General features: G+C 39.2%; 1 protein-coding gene across 1 annotated transcript in view; it reads left to right on the forward strand.

Annotated features, from left to right (window-relative positions):
- Window positions 1-24,662, forward strand: part of LOC117021560 (protein POLR1D) — a 40,160-nt gene that overhangs the window by 2,929 nt on the left and 12,569 nt on the right. Inside the window, exon 2 of the mRNA XM_033104803.1 lies at window positions 21,309-21,383. Coding sequence (XP_032960694.1) covers window positions 21,309-21,383 — 75 coding nt within the window. The remainder of the gene's footprint in view (window positions 1-21,308; window positions 21,384-24,662) is intronic.

The following is a 24,662-nucleotide window of genomic DNA, read 5'->3' on the forward strand; positions in this document are numbered from 1 at the left end:
CATTATAATAAGAGTGAAAAAATTTAAAGTTGTATTTCTGTGGGGAGAAGAAAAAAGAAATAGAGTCAAGATAGAAAACATGAAAGGGGAATCTGCTTTAGGTATGGAAGTCAGGGATGATCTTCCAGAGATTACAGGAAGAGAAAGAGCTAGCTGTGCAAAACGGGGGAAAAAAAACATTCTGGGGGCATATTATGTGCAAAGATCCTGAAGCAGAAAACTGGTGGTTTGAGGAATTGAATGAATCCAATGTGTTGAGGAATTAAATGGATAGATTTACATATCTGCCATGGTGAGCCTATCCTACGGATTCAGTGAGAAGAGCTGGGATGGTAAGAAGGTGGATTTTAAGTGCAATGGGAATGACACCTGAATACTTTGCTCACAGTGTTGGAAACTGAATTGTAGTGAGGTGGGAGTAGAAGCAGAGAAATGCACGAGTTGAAGTGGCCCAGAGGGACCGTAAGCTAGTGATAGAGAAAAGATGTGGATTTAAGATATATTTTTTAACGGAAGTTGTATATAGTTGGTAGACCTCAGGAATTAGAAGTGGGAGGTGGAGCACTTCTGAAGGCACACGGGGGAAAGGAAAAGTGAGGCTGAGGCAGGCGGTATAACCAGGAATCGTGTACACGCGGAAGGCGTCTGCATAAAGTCTGCAGGAATTTGAGGGAAAGCTGAACTGGCCTATAAAAGGGTGAGGGAGAAAAACATGAATAGTATTTATTCATATAAACAAAATAACTTGATCATTATCTCTGATAGCATTTCAGTCTTCAAGGTCAGAAATTCTGTTCAGCTGTAAAGTACTATGCCTCTTAAGAGCCAGTTATTAAATAAAATGATTACATACCAAAGACATTTAATAATACTTTGAGTGCTTACTAAGCACTTTGCATTTTCAAAGCACTTTACAAACGAATTATAAATTGCATATAGCTGTAACAGCTAATGTTCTAATTAGTTGGTATAACGCACAGGTGCCTGCAAAATCTCTGTTAGGATGAAAAAGGTATCTATGTAAAAAGTCCATTCAGTATCATTTTGACCCAAAGAGTGTCTTGCATCTCAGGAAATATGAAAGCATGTCAAATTCCATGGCCCACCAATCCCATTCTTGTTGTTTCCCTTAAACATGTTAAGACTGTAGATAATCTCCAGATCACTAGATAAAAGTCATCATTTTTGGTTAGCATCATTTTAGAGTCAGAGACCGACTTTGTAATCTCCCTGCAACTGAGCTCCTAGGAAATGTACCTGAATCCACCCACCAGTCTGCTTTCAAGTACTTAATAAAGATCCCAAATCCATCCTTTTAGAGCTCAAAATCTAAATGTTGGTTTTTCTTTCACTATTTGAAATTTTATAAACTATCCCAATACAGTTCTTGAGGCTGTGTTTTCTTTCCATAATGAAATTCCTTCCAAACCTAGATTATTGGATCTCTATACAGGAAGTATGTACCTAGTAGTGGCACAGTCCTGAGAGATGGTGGAGATAAGAGAATATAATACGGGTCTATCCTAAAAAGCCTCCCGTGGTTTCTGAGAGAAGAGACAGTTAAACCCATGAAAAAGAACACAAATTGTACCTAACGATGAAGTTCCCTGGTGTTCAGCGTAGAGTATTATGGCTGTACACAGAATGGACTCAGTGCTGAAGCAGTGATTGTGTCACGAGGACCCGCTCTGCCAGACCCTGTCCTAGGCACTGGAGATAGCAAACGGGACAGGCATAGTCTGCCTTCCAGTAACTTGTGGAGCACTCACCATGGCAGATTGTAAAGTAAATCTAGTGTTCCAGGATAAGTGGTTTGCTCTTTGCCAGTGCAAAGCAGCCATTAAAGGTTCTTGAGCTGGGAATGCCATAAAAGTTTTGTTTTTTCTTTCTATGCCTGTGCAGAATGGATGAGTGGAAGTAAACATGGAAGACAGCAGTGAGTCAGGGGCATTTCTAACAGTCCAGGTGCAACGTAAGGAGGCCGAGTGATGGGAATGGAGAAAATAGGGTGAATACCAGAAAACTAAGAAAGAATTATAATAACTTGGAGACAGATTCTGTATAGGGGTCAAGGTAGCAGAAGCGTTGAAAATGGCCCCGTACCCATGTCTTTTACCCCTTTGTTTTCCTACCACTCCCTCACGACCAAAACCAGTATGGCAGGAATTGCCATGTCCTCCAACCTGTCCTTGCTAATAGGAGCCAGTGGGTGCACCCAGCCTTACCTCCTTCCTCCACCCTTGTCAGAAGAATTCACATCTTAAACAAGGATGTGAATCCAGGATTACAAATGTGAACATTGGGGGTGGGGAGAGAAGGTCAGGACAGTAAGCCGACCGGCTTTTGCTGCTGTCTGCCTTCAGGTGGCTCTCCTGAAAGGGCACATTCATTCATTCATCCATCCGTCCATTCCGTAAATATTAATGAGCCCATAGTTCTTTTTCAGGCACATTTAGGGATACAGCAAAGAACAAGATGTCCACGTGCAGTTTATTGTCTAATGGCAGAGATGGAAAATAAACACATAAGTGATATGATGTAATTTAAGGTAGCGTATAAATGGGAAGTGAAAGAACGGTGGGGCTGCGAGGGTACTGAGTGAGTGAGTGGTTAAGGACGGCCTTCCTGAGGAGGTGGCATTGCGCAGAAAAATACAGGAGACCAAGGAGAAAGGAGAATATGCCCAGAATTTTCTAAAAGATGAACTCACATTATTCAGCAATGAGAAAGCAAAATTATGAACCTGTTTAAAGGAATAAACTTTCAATATTGTGTATGTGTGGTTTTTATTAGTACCTCAACTGACATCACTTATCTTTAATCTGTATATGTATTTACCAGTTACTTATGGTAAAGAATATTGAATTACTGTGTGGGACAGTAGGATATTGTAGGAGTTTTGAGTTGGCTAATACATGTATGTGTATTAGGGGAGTTGAGTTGCTTTTAATGGGGCTTTTTTATTTTTTGAAAAAGTATATCTTTCTTAGAAGCAGAAGTTGATGTGCTAGGAATTCTGCACATTGTTTCAAGCTAAATAACTGAGGCAGTGTCGTGTAGGAGCTAAGAGGTTGCACTGTTGAGATAGCAGCACTCCCTGAGTCTTAGCTCTAGACTGTCGAGCCATGTGACCTTGGACAAACTATTTGACCTCATTGTACCTCAGTTTCTTCATCGGTAAGATTGGGTTAACAATAATGCCTACCATATAAAGCTGTTATAACTTAATTTAGATAATATGTTCAAAGTGCTTGGAGTATTATCTGGCCCACATAGTGTGCTGTCAATCAGTGTTAACTATTCATGTTGTTACGATATCGATGATTGTGTTGAACAAGCTGGGTTTTGTTCATTTTCTTCTATGTAAAAACTTAAAAACAAAAAACCTTGGTAACCTATTACTTTGTCTCTTCTAGCCCAAGCACTACTAATATGAATTTGTGAATCTCAGTATGGAATGTTATCTGTATTCCAAGGCCATTGTTTTAAGAAAGGTAGTTTAAAATAGCATTCCCATTAACAGAATATAGGTAAAACTCAAAGATAAATGGATTATGCGGGTTTTTGTGTGTGTGTGTGTTTTTGAAAGCTTATAAGAGTTAATTTGAGCCAAACTGATGACAATTGCAGAGAAGCAAAATCTCAACGGATTGAGAAAATATTCCGCGAAATGGCGGTTTGCAGCTTATTTTATATATAAAATCAAAGGAGGGAGGGTTACATGAAATCCATTGGTAATAGAGTAAGGGGGTGGGAGAAAGCAAAGTGGGGAAATCCCTAGGATTGGATAAAAGTAAATTGGAGTGACAGGTAGTTTTACGTAGGTGGGTACAGGATAGTTAACACTTCGCTATTTACAGCACATAGAGCTGATTATCAGGAGACAAGCATAATAGTGAGGAATTTTGCAGTTTCCAGCTCTGGTCCGGAAAGGGGATTACTGAGGATTGTGGGTTTTTTTCCAGAAAGAAATTAAATTCTGAGGGAACATTCATAATCTTCCCCAAACTTCAAGACAAAGGTTAAGCAGGAAGGAAAAGCAAGTTGGATAGCAGATGGATACCTGATTTGGTGCCAGATCCCTGAATATTGATAGGAAGGCAGGGTTCGAGCTAGGGCAGCGAAGCATAAAATTGCATAAGATAGAATATATTGATATTTTATCTAATCATACTAATCCTCAGTAAATTCCATATTTGTTATACAAGGCACCTAATATATGTCCAAAAGAAAAGCTGCTTGTTTGCTTTTCTAAATTTATGCTGACTTGGGTCAAACCTCAAAAAAAAAAAAGGTATATAGTGCCTCAACCAATTATATTAAAAGGGCTCCAAGAGAAGTCAAAGTGCCAGGAGCATCTAATCAGACAGAGACTGGACCAGCTGGCTTACACAACAGTTTCAGGGTTGGAATTTTGGGGTTTTTTTTCTTTTTCTAAGGGTCTCTCTGTCAAGTCAGTGTTGTGTAAAGGTGAAGGGTTAAGCCTGTAAGAGGGCGTGGTTTAAATCTCAGCTCCACCACTTCCTAACTGGTGAGTGTAGGAGAGCGACTTCAACTTTCTGAGCACCCGGTTCCTTATCTGTAAAACTGGTCTAATAATAACACCTGCTTTATAGGGTTTTTGTGAAGAATGAATGAAATAAAGCACTTAGTACAATTCCTAATACTGTACATTTAAATACGCAAATTAGCTGTTACTGTTATTCTTGTTATATTGGTTATAGATGAAGCCAGTTAGTGGTGGTTGGAAGAGTGGCCTTCATAGAACTGGTTATGCCTCCTTATCTGTGGCAGTCCTCAGGGCTGGCTTGCTCCAACTGGTCCGTGTCTGTGTGTCCACGTCATCACGTGTGACTACTGCGCTGGCCTCCTCACTGCTTTCATATATGCCTGGCTTCTTCCCACTTCAGAGTCTTGGCTTTTGCCCTAGACTTCCCTACATCTTCACTTGGTTTGTCTCTTTCCAAGGTCATTTACTCAGACCATCCATGACCACTGGATTAGTTATCCATTGCTGCATAACAAATTGTCTTAAAACTTAGTGGCTGGTAAAAATTAAACAACCAAAAAAAAAACATTTCTCACAGTTTCTGGGGGTCAAAAATCTGGTTGAAGCTTTGCTGGACGATTGTGACTCAGGTCTCTCGCAAGGTTGCAATCAGGGTGTCATCTGGGCTGCAGTCAGCTCAAGGCTTGACTAGGGGATAAGTCACCTCCAAGCTGACTCACGTGTGACTGCCTCATGCCGTGGCACGTGGCTTCCCCCAGATCAAGGGATCCAGGAAAGAAAGCTCAAGATGGAAACCAGTCTTTTTATACCTGACCTCAGAAGGACATCCCATCACTTCTGCCCTATTCTGTTTGTTAGAAGTGAGTCGGTAAGTCCAGCTTTTACAAGGGTGCAAATACCAGGAGGAGGGGATCCTTAGAACCATTTGGAAGCTGCCTACCATAACTGCCTTCTCCAAACAGCATGTGCACCCACAGACAAACCCATCATTTTCTATCCCTGACCTTGCTTCATTCCTTTGGAATACTTATTAACCAACATGATATTATGTATTTATCTGTTTGTTGTCTGACTCCGTTTAAGTATAGGCTCCCTGAGGGCAAGGGCTTTGTCCTTGTTTGCCTGTGTGTGCCCAGCATTTAAAACTGCCAGGCGTAAAGTAGGGTTTCATTAGTATTTATTCAGTGAATGAATGAATGCCTGCGTGACTGAACGTCGGTGTCTGGGTGTGACTGCCACACCAGGGAGGACAAACTGCAGAGGAGGAGTGATGATTTGGAAAGATACTTTTTTGTACACTCATCAGCTGACACTTGCATACTCAACCATCACAGTAACAAGCCTCGAGAAGAGATTTCTTGTGTGGGGCGTGGAAGCCTGCCTCCCCTGTGGCTTCAGTGGAGGAAGTGCTGAGGTGATAAGCATCATAGAGAACTCCAATAAAGGCAGGTAGACCCTGTACTCTAGTTCATTATGTCTTCTCTCGAGCCCCTCAAGCGCCTGTGAGACTGCCATCTCTTAGCACTTTTATCCCATGCCACATTTATTACTTGTGCTCCTATTGGTCAAAAATAAAAGGCAGCATGTCTCCGTCTTGAAGCTGAGAAAAGGACGTTGTTGTTTTGCAGCAGCAGCAATATGAAATGGTGATGCTGAGTATCCTTGGGGTCTCGTCCCCACGGACTTGCAGTGGCGCAAAAGGTGGGGGGTTATTGTTTTGGGTACTTTGAAGTCGGATTCAAAAGATTTGATTCTAAGCTTGCTAGTTTTATCAGTGCCAATTAATACATTCATTTCCTGCCAGCTGTCCGATAAATTGATGCCATTTATTCCAAGTAGCATTGCTTTGGAAAAATACAGAATATGTACCTCTTTTTTTTTATCCAGCAGCTATTTTGTAGCCCTGCTGTTTTCCAGGTACTAGGCATGCAAAGATGAATCTCACTTGGTTCCTTCACAGAGTTTGCAATCAGGTTGGACCAAAGAGCTGTGTATTATTGAACTCCTGAAGGAAAGGTGTCATTTCTTCTAACTCTTGCAGCTTGTTTAAAATTGTAGCCCCTCCCCCGACACATTTACCTGGTAGTAGCTACAGCCCCTGGAGAAGTAGCGCCTGGCTCATAGTAGACACTCATCAAATATTTATCAATGAGTGAATAGAAGGTGGACTCTGTATTTTTTTCATTGAATATCCTAAGAACTGGGTTTGAATTTGAGAGGCTGAAATAACTATTCTATAAGCTTCAGAGTTGAAAATCACAGATTTGTGTATCTTTAGCTCCATAGTCTGTCACACGTAGACAACAACAGGCTGGGACTGTCAGGGAGGAGACAGACTTAGGAATTCACTTAGGCAAAAGGTGGCAATGACCAGAAGAGGCAAAGGTAAGTGCCAACCGAGTAGCCTGCACAGTGGGAATCGAGCAGAGCTTCCACGTGGACCTGCTAGGTGGTAGGTGAGTCCAGAGACGTTACCTGAGCTAAGGACAGTTGGGCATGTTGTTTATACACGTCTAAGAGGTCAGGACTTTGGATCTGCAAAGTCAAATTTGGCTACAAGTGAGTACATCTCACATTAGAGAGAACTGGCCCCCAAGGCAGCCACTGTGGTTTTGTGAGCACCTGCTGTACTTTACATACCTACTGCTCCGTTTCAGATTTGGAGAATTCACAGGCCAGTAATACTGCAAAAAATAAAATCTGATAGGCTGAACTGATGTGCGGTGGCTTAGGTTTTATTTTGCCTTTGAAAATGGACTTCCCCTTGCTCTGGTGGAAAATTGTGAGAAGTTCCAGTCTTTGCATGGCCTGATAGCACGCGAAGACCCCCAGTGCGTGTGTTCTCCACCACCAAGCAGTGACTTTATCTGCCTGGAGATAACGCGACAAAACACAGGTTATAGGCTCTGTCCCTCAAGGCCGTGCCCCTCCCCACCCCCTCTTCAGATGCCAATTTCAAGTCCAGATTGTTACCTGTGCTTCTGACCAACCTGCTATAAATTGCAGGTTCCCACGACCCCCTCTTCAGGTTAGAGCTGCTCACAGAACTTGAGAAACATTTACTTGGGTTTATTAATTTATTATAAAGTATACTGATGAACAGCCAGATGAAGAGGTACATAGTGCAGGATTTGTGGGGCAGGGCGTGGAGTTTTCATGCCCTCTCTCCCCGAATCTCCAAGCATTCGCCAACCTGGAAGCTCTCCACACCCTGTCCTATGGGGTTTTTATGGAGGCTTCATTACATAGGCACACCTGATTAAATCGTTGGCTGGAAGTGATTCAACTCAGTCTCCAGCTGCTCACAGCTCCCTGCAGGTCAGAGGGTAGGACTGAAAGTTTCAACTCTCCAATCAACTGGTTGGTTCCCCCTGGCAACCAGTCTTCACACTGAGGTTACCTAGGGGCTTTCCAAAAGTCGCCACTAATCGAGCAAGTGACACCTTTATCGCTCTAATCAATTTCTTCCAGTTTTACTTGGATCCTTGTGAGCATTTGGCCCACAACTCTTAATTTCTCGCTGCCATATTTGGTAAGTTATATGGGACCTCAGAATAACTTTTAATTGGGACTCAGATTTCAAATTAGGATCAGACATCACTGAGATTCTTCACCTACAGTTACTTCAGACCCTGGTTTGCTGGCTTACTCTGTCCTGCATACTTAAACATAAATCCTAGTACTTGGAATACTTCACAGGGTTTTTATTCGAAAGTGATTAATATAAAATGGGGGATGTAAGCGTCAGTTACCATTTCATTCCCTGAAGATGAAGAATAAAGTGTACAATCATCATGTTCTTTGACAAAGTAAATGTGTTGGATTAGGTTCTGCATCAGACCTTGTAATTGAAGCCTTCCAGACTTGGTTCTACAGGTTATTTCCTGTGTTTTTCTTTGTTTATTTGCTTACATAGCAAAGATTGCACTTTGTTTTTAAATGGATTGGGAAAATGGGGGATTTTAGGGCCTTAGGATTAGAAACTTTTTCTGCCAAAAATGTCTGTCTTTAGAAGTGTCAGCCTGCAGGTGTGTCACTACCTGCTGCCCAGACTTGTAGCAAGCAAGCCAAGAGTTCCCTTTCTATTTTCTTGTTCTGATGAGTTGGTCCCCATCTGAGAGCACTGCTTCCGAACAAGCCAGGACACGAGGAAGCCAAATGGGCTTATTCTTAGCCGAGAGCAGATGGCCTACCAGACACGTAGCTGTGGCTGTAAAATAAGAAGACTGATTCGCTTAGCCAAGTGGGAAAACCAGTTTAATCCTCCTTCAAGGTAGATGGAGTTTTTCCAATTTATAGGAAAGGAAACTGAGGTCTACAGAAGTGAGGTAACCAGCTTAAGCTTATACAGCTTGTAAGGAGACACAAACCCAAGAATGCCTGACTCCATAGGCTCAGCTGTTAATATCCATCATGTTGCCTGTTTTCTGCCTCCGGTACATGTGAAGATACCAAAGCTTTGCCAGAATATATGCTCCAAAGAGTTCAGTTTGAGAGACCAAACAGTTGACCAGTAATCCTTGTTTATATCTAAGTTCAGGCTGAAAATGGGACTGCTTTTTGTACATTTTAACCATGAAAAGAGTCAATGAGTTAGAGAACATCTGGTTAAGAACCCTGATATGGGTTTATTAATACTTGGTTCATAAAGATAGCAGTTTTCGTATTATTAAACTTCATTGGCATTATCTTTACATAAATTTTACCTTTCTATATTTCACCAAAGGAGCACTTTATCACTCTCAGAATGTTAGAAAATATCTTCATAGATAGAATAAAATAAGGGCGTGTGTCAGCGGAAGGACTCTGGATATGGAGTTAGGTGTACCATTTACTGGTTGACCTTGGATGAGTTCAACCTTCCTAATCCTTAGGTGCTTAACAAATAAAAGGGAACAATAACTTCAAGGGTTTTTCTGAGGGTCAGTGAGATAATTATATCATGCTGAATCACTGTTCATTTTGGCTTCTTTCCTTGCTTATTATAGTAAAAAGAGTCTTGTAAATACTTGGATTTAGGGCCTCTGGGGAAACTGGAGGAATTAATACAGAAGTTTGTAAATGGCCCAGTTTCTATCAAGCAAATGTTAAGGGAGAACTCTGAATGTAGGGGCTTGATATTTCAAATAAGTTGGAAGTATGGCCCCAAACATTTGTATTAACGCAGTACCCTTTTTTGTAAGCATACGAGTGTATCAGACCATGGGAGCAAGCCCACTACGCTGTTGGGATAATCAGTGTGATCTGTCTCGCTCAGAATTTCCCCCTGCAGCCTCAGATGGGTTCCTGTTCTGTTTTTAACACAGTTCTAAACTCTTATTAGCATTGCTCCAGCTGCCGTTCCATCCCTGAGGATGGGTTGTATTTCAGCAGTAAACGACACGTTTCTAACATGTGCAGTGACTTAAAGCATAGCAATAATACAAGGATAGGAGAAGACTTTAAGTTTTTTGATACGTCGTAACATGCATCGTGAAACATTTGCTCCAGAACATGCTTTTATATTCCCCTCTTGGTCACATCATCACATGTAAGTAATTTATAAGTCGCTGAATAATGAAGTGCTGCTTCAGAGTTTGCTGGATCTTGACTATCTTGCATCTGGTTTCTGATGCCCAAATCACTAATTACTCCGTGTGGTTTCTTTCCTTTGGCGGTTGTTACAGTGTTTGTATGCTGTGATACACGCTTAAAGGTTGCATTAATCGGTAGTGGACTTGCCCACACTTGGGGCTTTTCTCCTGTAGCGGTGAGTTTCCGTGTGCTGGTTCCTTCCTTTTTGGTATCCCACAGCCTCTCTAGTGGGCCCGCCTGTGCCCGTGAATTCCGCATCTGTGAGAATGTATTTGCGTTGCACCAAGCTCTGTGACTTCTGCCAGCTGCGAGGGAGGCATCTCTGGAGTCTTTACAAGTAAACGTGAAACGTTGTTTGCACAGTTGTGCAGTTTTCGCGAACTTGTTCAATGAGCCATCTAAGTTCAATCCTTTAAACTTTTGTAAATGTTTTCCCCAAAGGACCGCTACTCCCAAAGTTAGTTGTGTGTGTGTGTTTAACTGCTTAATTCCATGAACTACTACATTGTAGAAATGAAGAATTTTTTTCCAAGACACTTGTATGTCTATGAACTAAGATTTTTTTTTTAGTAAATAGGGTTGGAAAAATAGGGTTGAAAATTGCCTTATGCTACTTAAGTTCATTGTTATACAAATTATCACCTGTAAAACAACTTGAAACTTGACACTGAAGGGTCCATAAAAGAGCCAAGCTATTACTGACTGGGTTCAATAAATTATTTTTTATAGTAGATTATTCTTGTACTTAATTACTGATGTTACCGATGTGGAAAGTATTATCTATGTGTCGATGTACTATTTTTTTCAGAGACTCTCCCGGCTAGTTTTGTAGAGGAAACTGCCATATCTCTCAGAGTACTCTTTAAAACCTAGAGTGTGAAAGACAGAAAACACGTGGCGGTCAAGGTAGGTCCGGGGCTGGCAGTCCGCAGGGCAGGTGCACACTGCTGGGAGGGGGCCATTCCCTCAATTTCACCAGCTCTTCATCATCTCTTGTCTCCTGAGGCCCCAGCGGGGTCGCTGAAGCCGCGCCAGTGGCCTTGGAATGCAGGCTCTCTCTTCCTCCTCTCTCCTTGTGTATTGCTGGACTTCTAAAAATTAGAAGTATCACTATGTTTTCTTCATGAGTTAAAAATTGCTTAATTCAGGTCATGGCAGGTAAATTATTTATTTTGAAATAGCACCTTCAAGAGACTATAGTTTCTATATGTGTTTTAAAAATGAAAACACTTTTTAAAGAGCGTGAATTGATTAGGAAGTCCTACACATTCTGGAACATTTTATCTTCATTTTTTCCGTTCCTTGACTCTTAGTTCTAAGTATATTTTACAATCATTTGATGAATCAGACATGGAAATTTACAAGGGGTGGACAGCTTGTCTTCTAGCAGTTTACTGCAGCCTTGACACAACTGAAGGCAATAGCTTCAGTGGGCTGACGGGACTTTCTGCTGAATAGGCCATTCTCGGGGCTGAGATCCAAGAACTCTGAAGCATTGTTTAGGATGGTCTGCAGAGAACTGCAGATCATTTGTATGAAATAAAACTTAGGAATAAGAGAGTGGTTTACAGACCACGCTTTTGGTGCGGTGGTTTTTCTGGTATGTGGTGTGTTTATCAAAGGACAGGATGCCAAACTTCAACTCTCATTAAAGAAAGCTGTAGAGGCAAACTTAGAAGCTTCATATTGTAATATTTTCTTTGGTACAATTGGTGTTTTTTCCTTTTTGCGTTTTGAGTGGCTGTTTGGTGAGAGTTTGAATTCATTTTCTATTTCTGCTCTTTTGGCCTTCTATTGTATTTTCCTGTCTTTTACAAAATTCGAGCAGCCGCCATATTTGCTTTTCTCTGCTTTGATATTGGCCTCCTTCCATACCCGTCTTTCTAGACTTGAAACCCTTTTTTCTTTGCAGTTTTCTTTTCATCATTTTTGTTCTTCAAAGCATCTGTTGTTTTAAGGAGATAACAAAATGTTTTCATTGAGTTAAACAGCTCAGTAATCATTTTGACCGTATATTCTTTGGGTTTATTTCTCCCAACTAATATTTCAGTAGGAGATTATATATATCTACATTTGACCTGTCAAACAGATCATTCTGTTCGTGGTACGGTATAATTCACGGGCTTATCTATTCAGAGTTTACTATTTCTAAGTTAATTCTCTACCCTCCCCCCCAACCTCCATGAAGTTATTTTAGTTAGAGATGCTTTTCTTCATAATTTATATAAAATTTACCATGGCACATTTAATGAGCTCTTACAATAGGAACTGAAAATATAAGCTGTATTTTCTGTATGTGGCTTCTTAATTAGGATTTAAGAATAAATATAAAAACACTTACTACTATGAACATGAGGTCATTTCATTATGCCGTCATCCCGACAGTGAGGTGTCTTCTGAACTGAGAAATAAAGCTTCCTTCTAAGGAGCAAAGTAGTAAGAATCAGCTCACATATTACTTATTAACTGTGGAAGTCATCTCCCCGTAAGAAAAACCCACCCTTCGAGGTCACCTAGAAAGGGTAGCCGTGGATATTTGAGACTGTCAGTGTCTAGGTGAAGGGACTGGAGCGTTGTCTTCACCACACAGTTCTTGTCATGAATACAAATAAGCACAGTAACACGTTGCTGCCATCCCTTTACTTGCCTCTCTCACTAGACTGAGCTCAGTGAGGGTTTTAATACGGCTGTAGTTAGTGTAAGGGTTAGAGTGGACTCCGGGATTCACACTCCAGCCCCGTCACTTCCTGGCTGTTGTGGCCTTCGTACATTTCTTGACTTTTCCTTATTTTCTCCTTATCTCTTTATCTATGAAACAGTAGTTATGTTAGAGGAGTTGTGAGAATTAAGTGTAAGATACATGGAACATAGGCACTGTTGCATTATTATTTTTCACCATCGTGCTAGCGGTGCATATTAAGTCCTTATTATATCAATATTCAAAGGATCAAAGGAGAATTGCCTTGAACCTGGGTGAGGAGGGCAGCCCCAGGTGTACAAACACGAGTGGACATAGATTACAAACATGAATAGGTCTCTCTGTCACTAGGGATCTGGCTCTCTGTGCAATTCATAACCCAGGAAACACCCTCCTTGTGTTTTGACCTGCATCCTTGAATGGAAGGAAACTTGAATACGTGGAGATTGGTGCGTTGTACCACTGTTGACTTTGGAGCGGATACTACTTGAGAGTACAGGAAGGATTGGAGCCACAGACGTATTTAGAAGCAAAAAGACACATTAACTTGCCAAAACCTTCTTGGCGTGAATGCAATAGATGGTCCCCTAAGAAAATAGAATTTCCCGGTAGTGCTAAGCTTCCATTTTCTTGTTTGTCTTAGGAGTTTAGTTCATGATTTTGGAGGTTCTCATGCCCTAGTACAATATTAGGAATAGTTATATTTGGAGGCCGAGTAATATTTGCAATGTTAAATCATATTATTCATATATTTCTCCATGGGTAGGTCTATATAGAATGTATAAGGAGTTTGATACCGATTCATTAATCATTTTATTATTTTGCAGGGATATTTTAAAACAATTTAGATTTTCAATTTTTTATATTTAAGGTAATTTACATTTTGACAAATATATTAAAATTGTATCCACATTGAATAGTTACGTTTTTTTTAATGCTTTAGGTTATTATAGTCCATAGAACATAATCTATGTGAAAATCTTGATTATAACAATATAGTTGGTGATTTTGCTGAAATCAAGGTAGGAGAATAAGTTTTATGGAATAAATAATATATGAATTATGTGTGTCTTTATTTCTGTATTTATCCAAATATTACCAAATATTGATCAGCAGAATGATCAAGGTGTACAGTATATTAATTCTATCGTCTTTGATGTTTTATTGACTTTCATTTAAAAACATCATAGATTTACATGTTTTTTATTTTTGTTGTAATGAAGGTAACTTGTTATGATAGGAGGAAGGAATATATTTTATTTAATATTTTTTAGCTTATCTAATGACTTTTAAATACTTAGAACTATGGTTTGTGGGACTTTATTGCTCCTTGGGATCCTGAAAGAAAGGAGCAGTTACATCTGTTGATGTGGAGCAAATAGGGAGATCAGCAAAGGCTTGTAGAGCAGGTGACATCTGATCTCTGTCCAGTGAGAAGGAGGTGGCTGCAGTGGACAGCTATTTGTACGGAGAGTAGCCTACGCAAAGTTCCACCGTGCCTATAATGGCAGCTCCGAGGCTGCAGTGGGGCTGGGTGTCCTGGCCAGACAGCTTCTAAGGCCCGGGAATGTGGTAATCCACAGGGCATGTATCGTCTGCTGGGGCCTTGCAGAGACAGGCCAGTGGCCTCGCTATGACATCGCGAGGTCTTTGTATGAGCATCTTTCGACTCCAACCCTGAAGCACTTTCATTTCAAAGCACAATTAGCATCTTCACTAAGAGATGGAATTTAGAGAATGTGAACATATGGGAATGAAGTGGGCTTTTACCCATTTGTGTAATGAAACAAAAGAATGATATTTCAAAGCTAAACAAAGGCCATTCATCTCTGATTGGTAGCACACTAAGGAAGAAGTCTTTTTCTAGTTATGAAATCTTGCTAAATCTTCAAGCAGCCCTAGAAGATTAAAGACCTCAATCCTGACAGGAAATATTCCAGCTCTGCCTCATTCCGACAGCTGTTCCAGTGTCGTTAGTCAGTGTCTGCAGCGCCCCGCTATGACCTAATATTTGATGTTTCTGAGGCCACGTGGGATTGTCGTGCTCCTGTTCCAATCTGGCCGCTGCAGGAGAGCGAGCAAGGAGCCTGTGGCCGCCAATTCCTTTATGACGTTTCTTTGCCCAGGGACACATGATCTTACTTTTCCTCCTTTGTCTTCACCTCCTTGTCTCGCCTCTTGTGTCTCCCTCATCATCTCCTCTTTTGGCTACAGATGTTTTTATTTTTGAATCCTTGCATTTTTGTCATGTCACACTCACACCCAGAACCCGTCATTCCTAGATCTTCATTTAGTCCCTGCCATGTATCAGGCAGAGGGAACACTAAGATGAAAGAGACAACTTCCCGACCTCTAGCAGTTTAGTCAAGTGAAAAATTCCTATTGCATTTCTAGTGCTTCTTATAAAATACAGAACGCTTGAATCCAAACTAATATTTTATCTTCATAACTCTGTGAAGTTAGTATCATCAAGCCATATCTTGGATTTTTCCAGACTTGCTTAAAATAGCACTTTCTTCTTCTCTCTGGTCCATGTTGGCATGAAATCAAAAAGTCTCTTTAATCATTCACTCAAATTCATGCTCCTCCATTGTCCTCCAGCGTCTTATTGACGTAAGTTGTTTTTTAATAAAAATTAAGCACCTTTTCTCCTAACTCTCCCTGTTTGTTATATTATAAATAGGGAAATATTGGACTCCCTCCCACTTTCCCTCTGTTACACAATATTTGTTTCTAGAGCACACATACAGGTCTTTATTTGCCATAATACGATCACTAGTGGTAATCCTCTCCAGGGAAGGGCCTGCTCCCTGTATCCATCATCGGACTTACAGAGCAGTGCTTGGTAGAGGTTGGCTACATTTAACATAATTTACAGGATTAATTTCTTGTACCTCCATCTTTTATCTATTACTGATTCTTTTCATTTCCCAAATGATCTCAATGTTCCTATGTGTCTTACCTGTCTTCAAAAACCTTTACCACAATTTGAATGTTCTTACCTTTCTTTATAGGTAGTAGGTGCCCCAGACAATTTGATACTTTCTGGAATTAAATAACGATGGCCTGAATGTCTTCATCGGCATCTATACTTGAATGACTAAGTAATCCAGCGCCCTGACTTGTCCTGTGGTTTCTGCCCTCCTCATGATCACGACCACTAATGCTGCTGGCTGGCCGTGAGCCTCTGGACAGCTGTTTGCAGAGACCAGCAGTAGTCCAAATCATCTGTCTATATTTTTTCATCAGAATGTTCTGTGGTCTGACATCAAATCCTTACTGAAGAGCAAGTCAATTCTGTTTCTCTCTCCAAGCCTTGTCCCTCCATTCTGGGAAGAAATTTAGATTGCCATAGTAAAGTTTCTCTTCAGTTCTACCCAGTGCCTTCTACCCAGCATGTGGGCAACGTGGGTATAAACTGGTGGCCCAGCATTGGTGATGTGCTGGGCCAGTGAGCCACCTTCCCAGTCCCCAGGAGCCAGTGGTGCTGCACTGTTTCTGCTGGGTTCTCAGTATGTGTGTGCTTGGCACCGAGTCCTGCTTGTCTGAGCACATCAAGACCTTCAGACTATTCTCATACGACTAGTGCTTATTTGAACCTCTTTTTCCATCCATCATGTGGCACATACTAGACTTCACAGTTAGTTGATCAAAGGTGACTTTTTAAAGACTGAGGGAGGCGAAAAAGCGTCTAATGTTCAGTCTTATGTTCCTAGCTCTCTGACTTAGTCCATCCAGGCTGCTAGAGCAGATACTGTAGGCTGGGTGGTTTAAACAACAAATATTTATTTCTGACAGTTCGGGACACTAGAAGTCTGAGACCAAGGTGTCAGCAGATTCGGTGTGTGGTGATGGCCTGTTTCCTGGTTCATGGACAGCCGCCTTCTCACTGTGTCGTCACATGACCGAAAGAGCCAGGGAGCTGTCTGGGATCTCTTAGAAGGATACTAATCCCGTTCACGAGGGCTCCACCCTCGTGATCTAATTACCTCCCAAAGGTCTCTACCTCCTAGTACCATCATATTGGGGTTAGGATCTCAGTAGATAAATTTGGGGGGGGGGGGGGACACACAAACATTCAGTCCATAACAACTTTCCTTCATCATTTCTCAAGAAAGTATATAGATACGTCTAACTCTCTGTCTCTGTCTTTTTTTCAGCAATTACTTGATATTTAGCTTCTCTGATTTTTAGTTCTTTAAAAATCTCATTTTCTTAAGCTCATTATTTTATTTGCCTTTCAATTGCTGTTGTTTCACTTCAGTTGCTGTAAATTTCCTGCTACCCTTTCTATATACCAATATAGTTACCTCGCAGTTGATTTATGTGAATTTAAAAAACACAGAGCCAGATAACTCAAAACTAATTTGTTTGACTTTGGGTTTCAAGATGATTTTGCATCAGATTTGCCTTCCCACTGGATTTTATTTAAGTTGCTATTATGGTCAGTTTACATTCCTTGAGCATTAACCAGCTGGCTAATGGAATGAATCTGCAGGCCTGAGGAAGCTGGGCTAGGATGGGAAATTGGCTGTAGGTGACACACATACCCATTGAGAATTGATTGTAGTTTGTTCCTGTGCCCAGAATACTGTATGCTTCATGACCTGGCTTTCTTGAACTTCTTGTTTGCATAGAAGTTTATATTCCAGTATAATGAATTCGTTTTACAAAGAAACCTTTAAGATGTTTAAAGGATCTAACTATAAAAATTATTGTACCTAAAAATAAATTTATGTCTAATAACATTTAATTGTTCAAATTCTCTGTGTATTTAGTTCTTACTATATTCTCCTGTTGACTTCTATATTTTCGTTTTAGTTTGCACTTCTGTTTCATCATCCCATTAAAAACCATATTGTTTCATGATGTTGATTTTCGTAATCTTGACTAACCTAAGTATTTAGCCTCTGTCATGATGTGCATTAAAAACTGGATTTGCTGTCTCTTTACCCAAGAATTCATCAGCGAGAGTTCCAGGCTACAGTAGTGAGGAAAACTACCTGACTTTCTATTTTTCTTCCCCTTAATTTTGAAGTTGATGTTGTTATTTCGAGGAGAGAATACATGATTGCTGGGAATTGTTTTCCTATTTGGAAGTAAAGCTGGGCAGGAGCCTCTGCAGGAGAACTTGGAGTGGGAGGCAGCAAACGCTTCTTAGGACCCAACAGCAAGCAGTCCTCATTCCTCCCACCCCTCAGGGTCGGCGTGTCACCCAGCTCTCTTTGAATGCGTGGCAGCTCTGTTAGGTCTCTCTCTCTCTTTTTTTTTTCCCATCTATTTTGTCTTTGCCTTTTGATGATAGAGAGAAAAGGTCTTTTCCAGGACATGCTGTGCAGGTGCTTGTGGGGAGGATAGGAAGTCTAATAGAAAGGTCGGAAGATGTGTAGCCATAAACATGGGTCCTTTGGTTTTAGTTCTTCCTCTGACAATTAGCAAGATTACCTTGGGCAAGTCAGTCAAACAATTACAAATCCGCAGCTTGTGCCCAACCCCAGCCATCGGTGTGTGGTCCCAGGTGTGCTGTGGACTTAACCTTGAGGACCTGCTGACTGCCCGCCTTCCCCACACACTCTGAGCCTCACCTTGGACCATCTTTCAACGCTGGTGAATTTCGTTTCGCCCCAGGCAGTCTTCCTCATACAGACACCTTTTCTCTTCTGTTGTAGTTGTAAGGCAGAAGGTCTCCTTAATCCTGGCTGTTGAAAGTAATGACCGCGCTGGAGATAGTTTGAAGTGAAATCAAAACTGCAAAAGAATCAGTGTCAACCTTCATGGCTCTTGATGGTAGAATATGCAGTCAGGTTTCCTGCAGATGTACAGCGTTTCAGCTGTCTGATGACACAAACTGGCTTTTGGAGGCTGGTCTAGAAAGTAGGCAAACATTTTAACACAGTTTTGATGGGGGAATGCATTCTAGTTTGTTTGTAACTGACACATAGTTTGTTCATATTGGGGACCTGCCCAAACAAGATTTTCCTGGATGATTTTTAACTCTTCCTGTTGTCCGGAGGAGAGAGAGCACAGGGGTAGATCCAAGTACGATTGATTACCTGTATTTATTTGGAAACCACCACAGTATTGATGGGAATAGGCAGGGGGTACATTTGGAAGATTTTAACCCTTTGGGTTTTTTTGCACTTGCAAAGTACAAAAGGGTGAAAAAGGATCTCTGTTTTGGAGCTGGATACCACAAATTTTTCATGAAATAATGTATGAGACAAAGCCCTCAGGTCACATCAATAGGATGTATTACTATTTTAAAGAAGTAGAAGGAGGATGCTTGGTAGTCAGTTGTACTTTTATCTATGAGGCTGGGCTGGGAAACACATCCATTTGAGCAAGTGGGCGGGGTGGGGGGGCGTGGACTGCATAGGTTACTCAGTGTTTCCGTTCTTCGTTGACCCTGCCAGCCGGCCATCCCAGGATGGATCAGAAAGGATCAGGCTGCTGAGTTAGCTGAAAAGGCATTTTTTAAAGGTCTCCCTAGTAATAGGAGTTTATTTAAAAATGTGTAAGTTATAGAAAAATAGCCAGATATGTTTGTTGAAGATTAAGATAGTAATGAAATACTGGATTTTGCAGTGTATAATGCCCTCCCATGTAAAATGTGCACCCACGTTTTTGGCCCAAACATTCAGGGAAAGAAAATCTTTCGTTTTAATTTTCTAATTTAAATTTTTATTTGTTTAGGTACTTATTGTTTGTATTATAAAGGAATTTTAGCATTTACCTTTTAACGTGTTATATGGTACATAATTTTATGTAACAAATAATTACAAAACACAAGAACAGATATAAGGTATAAGGAATTTTATGTACCGGTAACAAATTTACGATATTTATGCATCACAGAAGGCCGAGAACTCTTCGTAGTTGCAAGTTCATCGTTAAGTTCAACAAAATTGATTATCCTATTCCAGGATATTATTTTGCATATGGATATCGTTATTTATTTCTAGAGTTACACCTTTAACTCATAAGTATAAATAAAAGAATTAAAAACATTTGTATAGATACAGAATTAGTACTACCATGTATAATGTGCATCTTTATTTTTCCCTCACAAATTTGGGCAAAAAAGTGCACATTATACATGGCAAAATATGGTAGTTTGAATGCATACTTTTAGAAATATGGAAGTAATTTCAGGAGAAACAGATAAAGAGTTGAAAATTGGTATTTTTGGTGAGTAGGGAAGGGTGATACTTTTATTATAGGGAAGACTGCTATATTTTATTATCAACATTGAAATAATATTTGTCTTTTTAAGCTATGTGCATGCTTTGTTAAAATAAAAATCAGTATAAAATAAAACTTTCTTATAAACTAACAAAATGTTAATATCTTTTGAGAATTGTGTAAGTAGAATCTATAGTAGTACTCTAACAGTATAATTAAATGTTCTTAGATAGAATCAATATATAGTTATTCAGTTTCAAAACATTCTGATTAGATTTGTAGTTCTGTCTTTTGGCTATATTTGTTTGCACCTTTAGACCTCTTTTTTCTTAGCCTTATTATTATATTTACATGTCAGGAGTAATATTAAAGTCAGAGATGACCATCTTCTTTTTAAACTATACACAGCACCTTGCACAGTATCTCAGATATAGTAAAGCCTCAGAATATGGTTGATAAATACGTTTTATGGTTTTTTTAAATCTCTTTCTAAAAATTACACGAATGATACAGATTCACTTTAGAAAAAATAGACAATTCAGAGAAGCAAACTAAAAAGTAAAAAGCACCCAAAAGCTCATTTTAACATTTTGATAACACCCCTCCAAATGTTTTCCTCTACAATATATATATGTATATAAATTTAAAGTAAAATTTTCCTATACACACTGTTTTGTACCCAACTTTATATACTAAATATGTTGTGAATGTCTTTCTGTGCCAAGTATTCGTGTTCATTTTTAATGACTGCCTAATCTGCTATGTGGATGTACCATGATTTATTTAACCAATCCTTTTTTAGTAAACATTTAAGTTTTCTATTCTTGTTGTTAACAAGTTGTTTAATGAGTATCCTTGTACATACAGTTTTGCATACTTATTTGAACATTTTCTTAGGATAAAATGGAATTTTTAGGTGAATAGGTATGCATTATTTTTAAGGCTCTTTGTCATGTCAAAATATCAATTTCAGTCCTCATTAGTAGAGAAAAGAATGTCCATTTCTCTACTCCCTCACCAACTGATGAGCAAAAATAGGTTCATCTTTGTTGGGTTAGTGAATCAGTATTTCTTAGAATAATAGTGCATTTGAACATTTTTAATATGGATATATTTTGTCTTTAGTTTTCAGTGTTTTTCCCCTTTGTATAAAAACTTTCTTTTTAATTTTTAATGTGTTTAAAACTATCAACCATTTAAAAAAAATGTTTTTAAATTTCTCCCCCAATTTTGAAATTTTATGTTTCAAAAGCTGTTCCTTTCCCAAGATCACATGTGGAATGAATTGATTTTCCGTATTTAGTGAAGTGACTACTTCTCAAATTTCTTCCTTTTTCCCATCAGGAAAGCAATAGATGAACTGCTTAAAGAGGCAAAACGTGGGAAAACGAGAGCAGAAACAATGGGAGCTATGGGTTGGTAAGTACTCGACTAACCTTCCTTAAAATTTAAAAGTAATATGTTAAAGAGAAAAGTCTTCAGCATCTAGAGGGGATGTAAAAACATGGATGTAGAGGAAATCACCCAAGACAAGTGGTAGAGAAGAGTACTGCTGAGGGCTGAAGGCTGAAAATCTCTAATAACATGAAGAAATGGGCAGCGGGAATATATGGAGAAGATCTGATATGGTTTTATCATCCCTTTGGTTCACAAATACCCCAGAGATACTTAGGTACTACTGTGCCTAACGGCACCTGTGTGAGAAATAATGTTATATCAGTGTTCATTGTTAAGAATTCTGTTTTAATTACAGTCATTAGTAAATTAAATTTTACTTTAGAAAATTCTAATTGTATTTTGATTATGTGACAATTCAGCTGTGTAGAACTAAAGTTGATCTTTACAGTTTCTGTACAAAGTAGATCTGGTTAAAACTTAGTAATATAAACAAAGGAAGATTTAACCTTAAGAATCAAGCCTGCTCTTTTAAGCATTACTTTATTTAACAATAGCATTCACATTCAAAAAATATTCTGATTTTTGATCTCTTATCTACAACTTAAATTTTATTACAGTGAAGTACTGTGGGCCATAAAAAAAGTAAAATATAAAAATAAGATAGGAGTAGAACCTAGACTTCTGAATATACCTCATTCTGTAGATCTGACTCTTAGAACCATGCACATGGTTTATATAAAACAAAGTTCAATCAAATTAAATAAATAGAGGGAAAAGCAATCCCTAAATATCAAGCAAAATAAAACAAATAAGCCATTTAATGAATGAATGTCTTAGCCACACAGAGAGGAACTATTTCAGGTGAACTGAAATTTGACTATATTTCCAAAAGACAAAAAAGAACTACAAAAAAATCTTAAATTGTTTTTAGTCATCATATTGTTAGTAATAATATTGATATTGTTATTCTGAAAATACTACATAGTAGGATAAAGCAAATATGTAAATATTTGTAAATAGGTACCAAGATTTTCAAGTTAGAGGTCACAGTCTCCTGGACTGCCCTTACTTCTTATAGCAACTGCAAGTTCAAGGGGTTCCCAAAACTACCCTCAGCTTCAGTAATGTGTGAGGAGAACTCATACAATTCACAGAAAACTGTTATACTTAACAGTTACAGTTTATTACAGGGAAAGGATACAGATTAAAATCAACCAAAATAAGAGATATAAAGGGCATAATCTGGGAAGGTTCCAAGGGAAGTTTCCATTGTCCTCTCCCCGAAAGCTTCCACTGTCCTCTCGCTGTAGAATCAGGATACATTACCTTTCCCCATTGGTGTGTGACAGTTCGCTTGGCATATGGTCAACCAGGGAAGCTCCCCCAAACCTCAGTGTTCAGAGTTTTTATTGGGGTCATTACCTGGGCATGATTGATTGATTGATTGATTGATTACTCACATGGTTGAGTTCAGTCTCCATGTTGACCACATGACCCAAAGCTCCTACCCTGAATCATATGTTGGTCTCTCTGGCATGGCCCTCCCTCTGAAACTATCAAGTGTGGCCAGCCCCACTCTAAGATCCTGTTATTATGTCAGAAAGAAAATTGTCAAAGACTCTTGTAATTGTGTTGGAAAGACTCAGGAACCACTTGAAAGATCTCCCACTAGTCAAAGATGGGCTAATTTGATCAAGAAAAAGAATAAAGCTGTAATTATTGTGATATGTAAAATGTGAAAATCCATAAAATCATAATGATAATCACAACTAGGAACTTAGTGGTCCCTTTTGGGTGACGCTAGGGAACCAAGTCATGCATAAAACTGGTAAATATTGAAGAAGAATCAAGCATTTATCCTGTTCCTTGTACAAATTATACTGCAAGTTTACAAAATCATTGATAAAAAGAAAAATTCCTTATAGAATTAAATATTGAGGGATTATAGAATTGAGATTATCATAATTTAATTCTTAACAACTCAGTAAGAAGACAATCTGATTTAAATGGACAAAACATTTGGATAAACGCTTCATCAAAAATGATATGGAATTGGCCAGTAACCATATGAAAAGATTCTGAAATCATTGGTTATTAGGAAAATGTAAATTAAAACCACAGTTACCACTATGCATGCACTAGAATGTCTACAATCAAAAATAAAAAACTGACAGTAGCAAATAAAGATGAGGGTGTGCAACAACTAGTTCGTGGAAATGTGAATCAGTACAACCACTTTGAAAAAAGTTGACAGTTTCTTACATACATACATACAGAATTAGTCTAACCAATTACCAGAGAATTGAAAACTTAAGCTCACACAAAAACCTGTACTGTAATGTTCATAGCAGTTTTATTCAAGATAGCTCAAAACTGGTAACAACCCAAATGTCCATCGATTGATGAGTGGATACACAAATTGTGTTATATCCATACAATCAAAACTACTCAATAAAAAGAAAAAGAACTACTGGTACTCATTGCATGGATAAATCTCTAAAGCCTTGTGCTAAGTGAAAGAAGCCAGACACAAAAAACATTGCACAGTGTAAGATTCCATTTATAGGACATTTTTAAAAAGCCCAAACCGTAAGGACAGAAAACAGATCACTGGGTTGCAGGAGGTGGGGAGGAAAGAAGGGATTTATTGCAGAACTTTTTTGGGTAGTGGAAATGTTCTATATCTTAATTTTGTGACAATTACATGACTTCATAAATTTGTCAAGACTCATAACACTACTTAAAAGGATAAATTTTATTCTGTATAAAATATCTCTGTAAACCTGATTTAAAAAAGAGTGTCACCATTTTACCATCCCTAATGACAGACTGCATCTAAGTAAAGAGCATCAATGGCTGCCAAGTCTATCAGATGAAAAAGGTGCTGGGGAGCTGGCTGATGACGGGGTCAGGCTGACAGCACCTGTTCTCTTGGGCAATCTGGGCACCACAAAAAGAGGCGAGAGGAAAAGCAAACCACCACTTGTAACGCATCCTGGTCAAAAAATTGAACTCAAATCTGATCAAGTCTTCAGTTAGAACTTCTAGTTTGCAGGAAATACAGAGGGCAGAGGAACATGTTAAAGGACACTACAGGGATAAAAGTCACAAAAACCCAAAATGTGGGGAATTCTACAGGAAAAACAACCCAGTTTCTTTAACAAATAAATTGTAAGGAGGAAAAAAGGAAAAGGAGTATCCTATGAATTAATAGGTTTGAGACACATCAACTGCAACATACCGTGTTACGATCCTTAGCCATACTAACAGTTGCGGGTTTGACAATATTAAGGAATTAAT

This window comes from Rhinolophus ferrumequinum, chromosome 4 (assembly GCF_004115265.2).
Source record: "Rhinolophus ferrumequinum isolate MPI-CBG mRhiFer1 chromosome 4, mRhiFer1_v1.p, whole genome shotgun sequence".
NCBI classification, from domain to species: Eukaryota; Metazoa; Chordata; class Mammalia; order Chiroptera; family Rhinolophidae; genus Rhinolophus; species Rhinolophus ferrumequinum.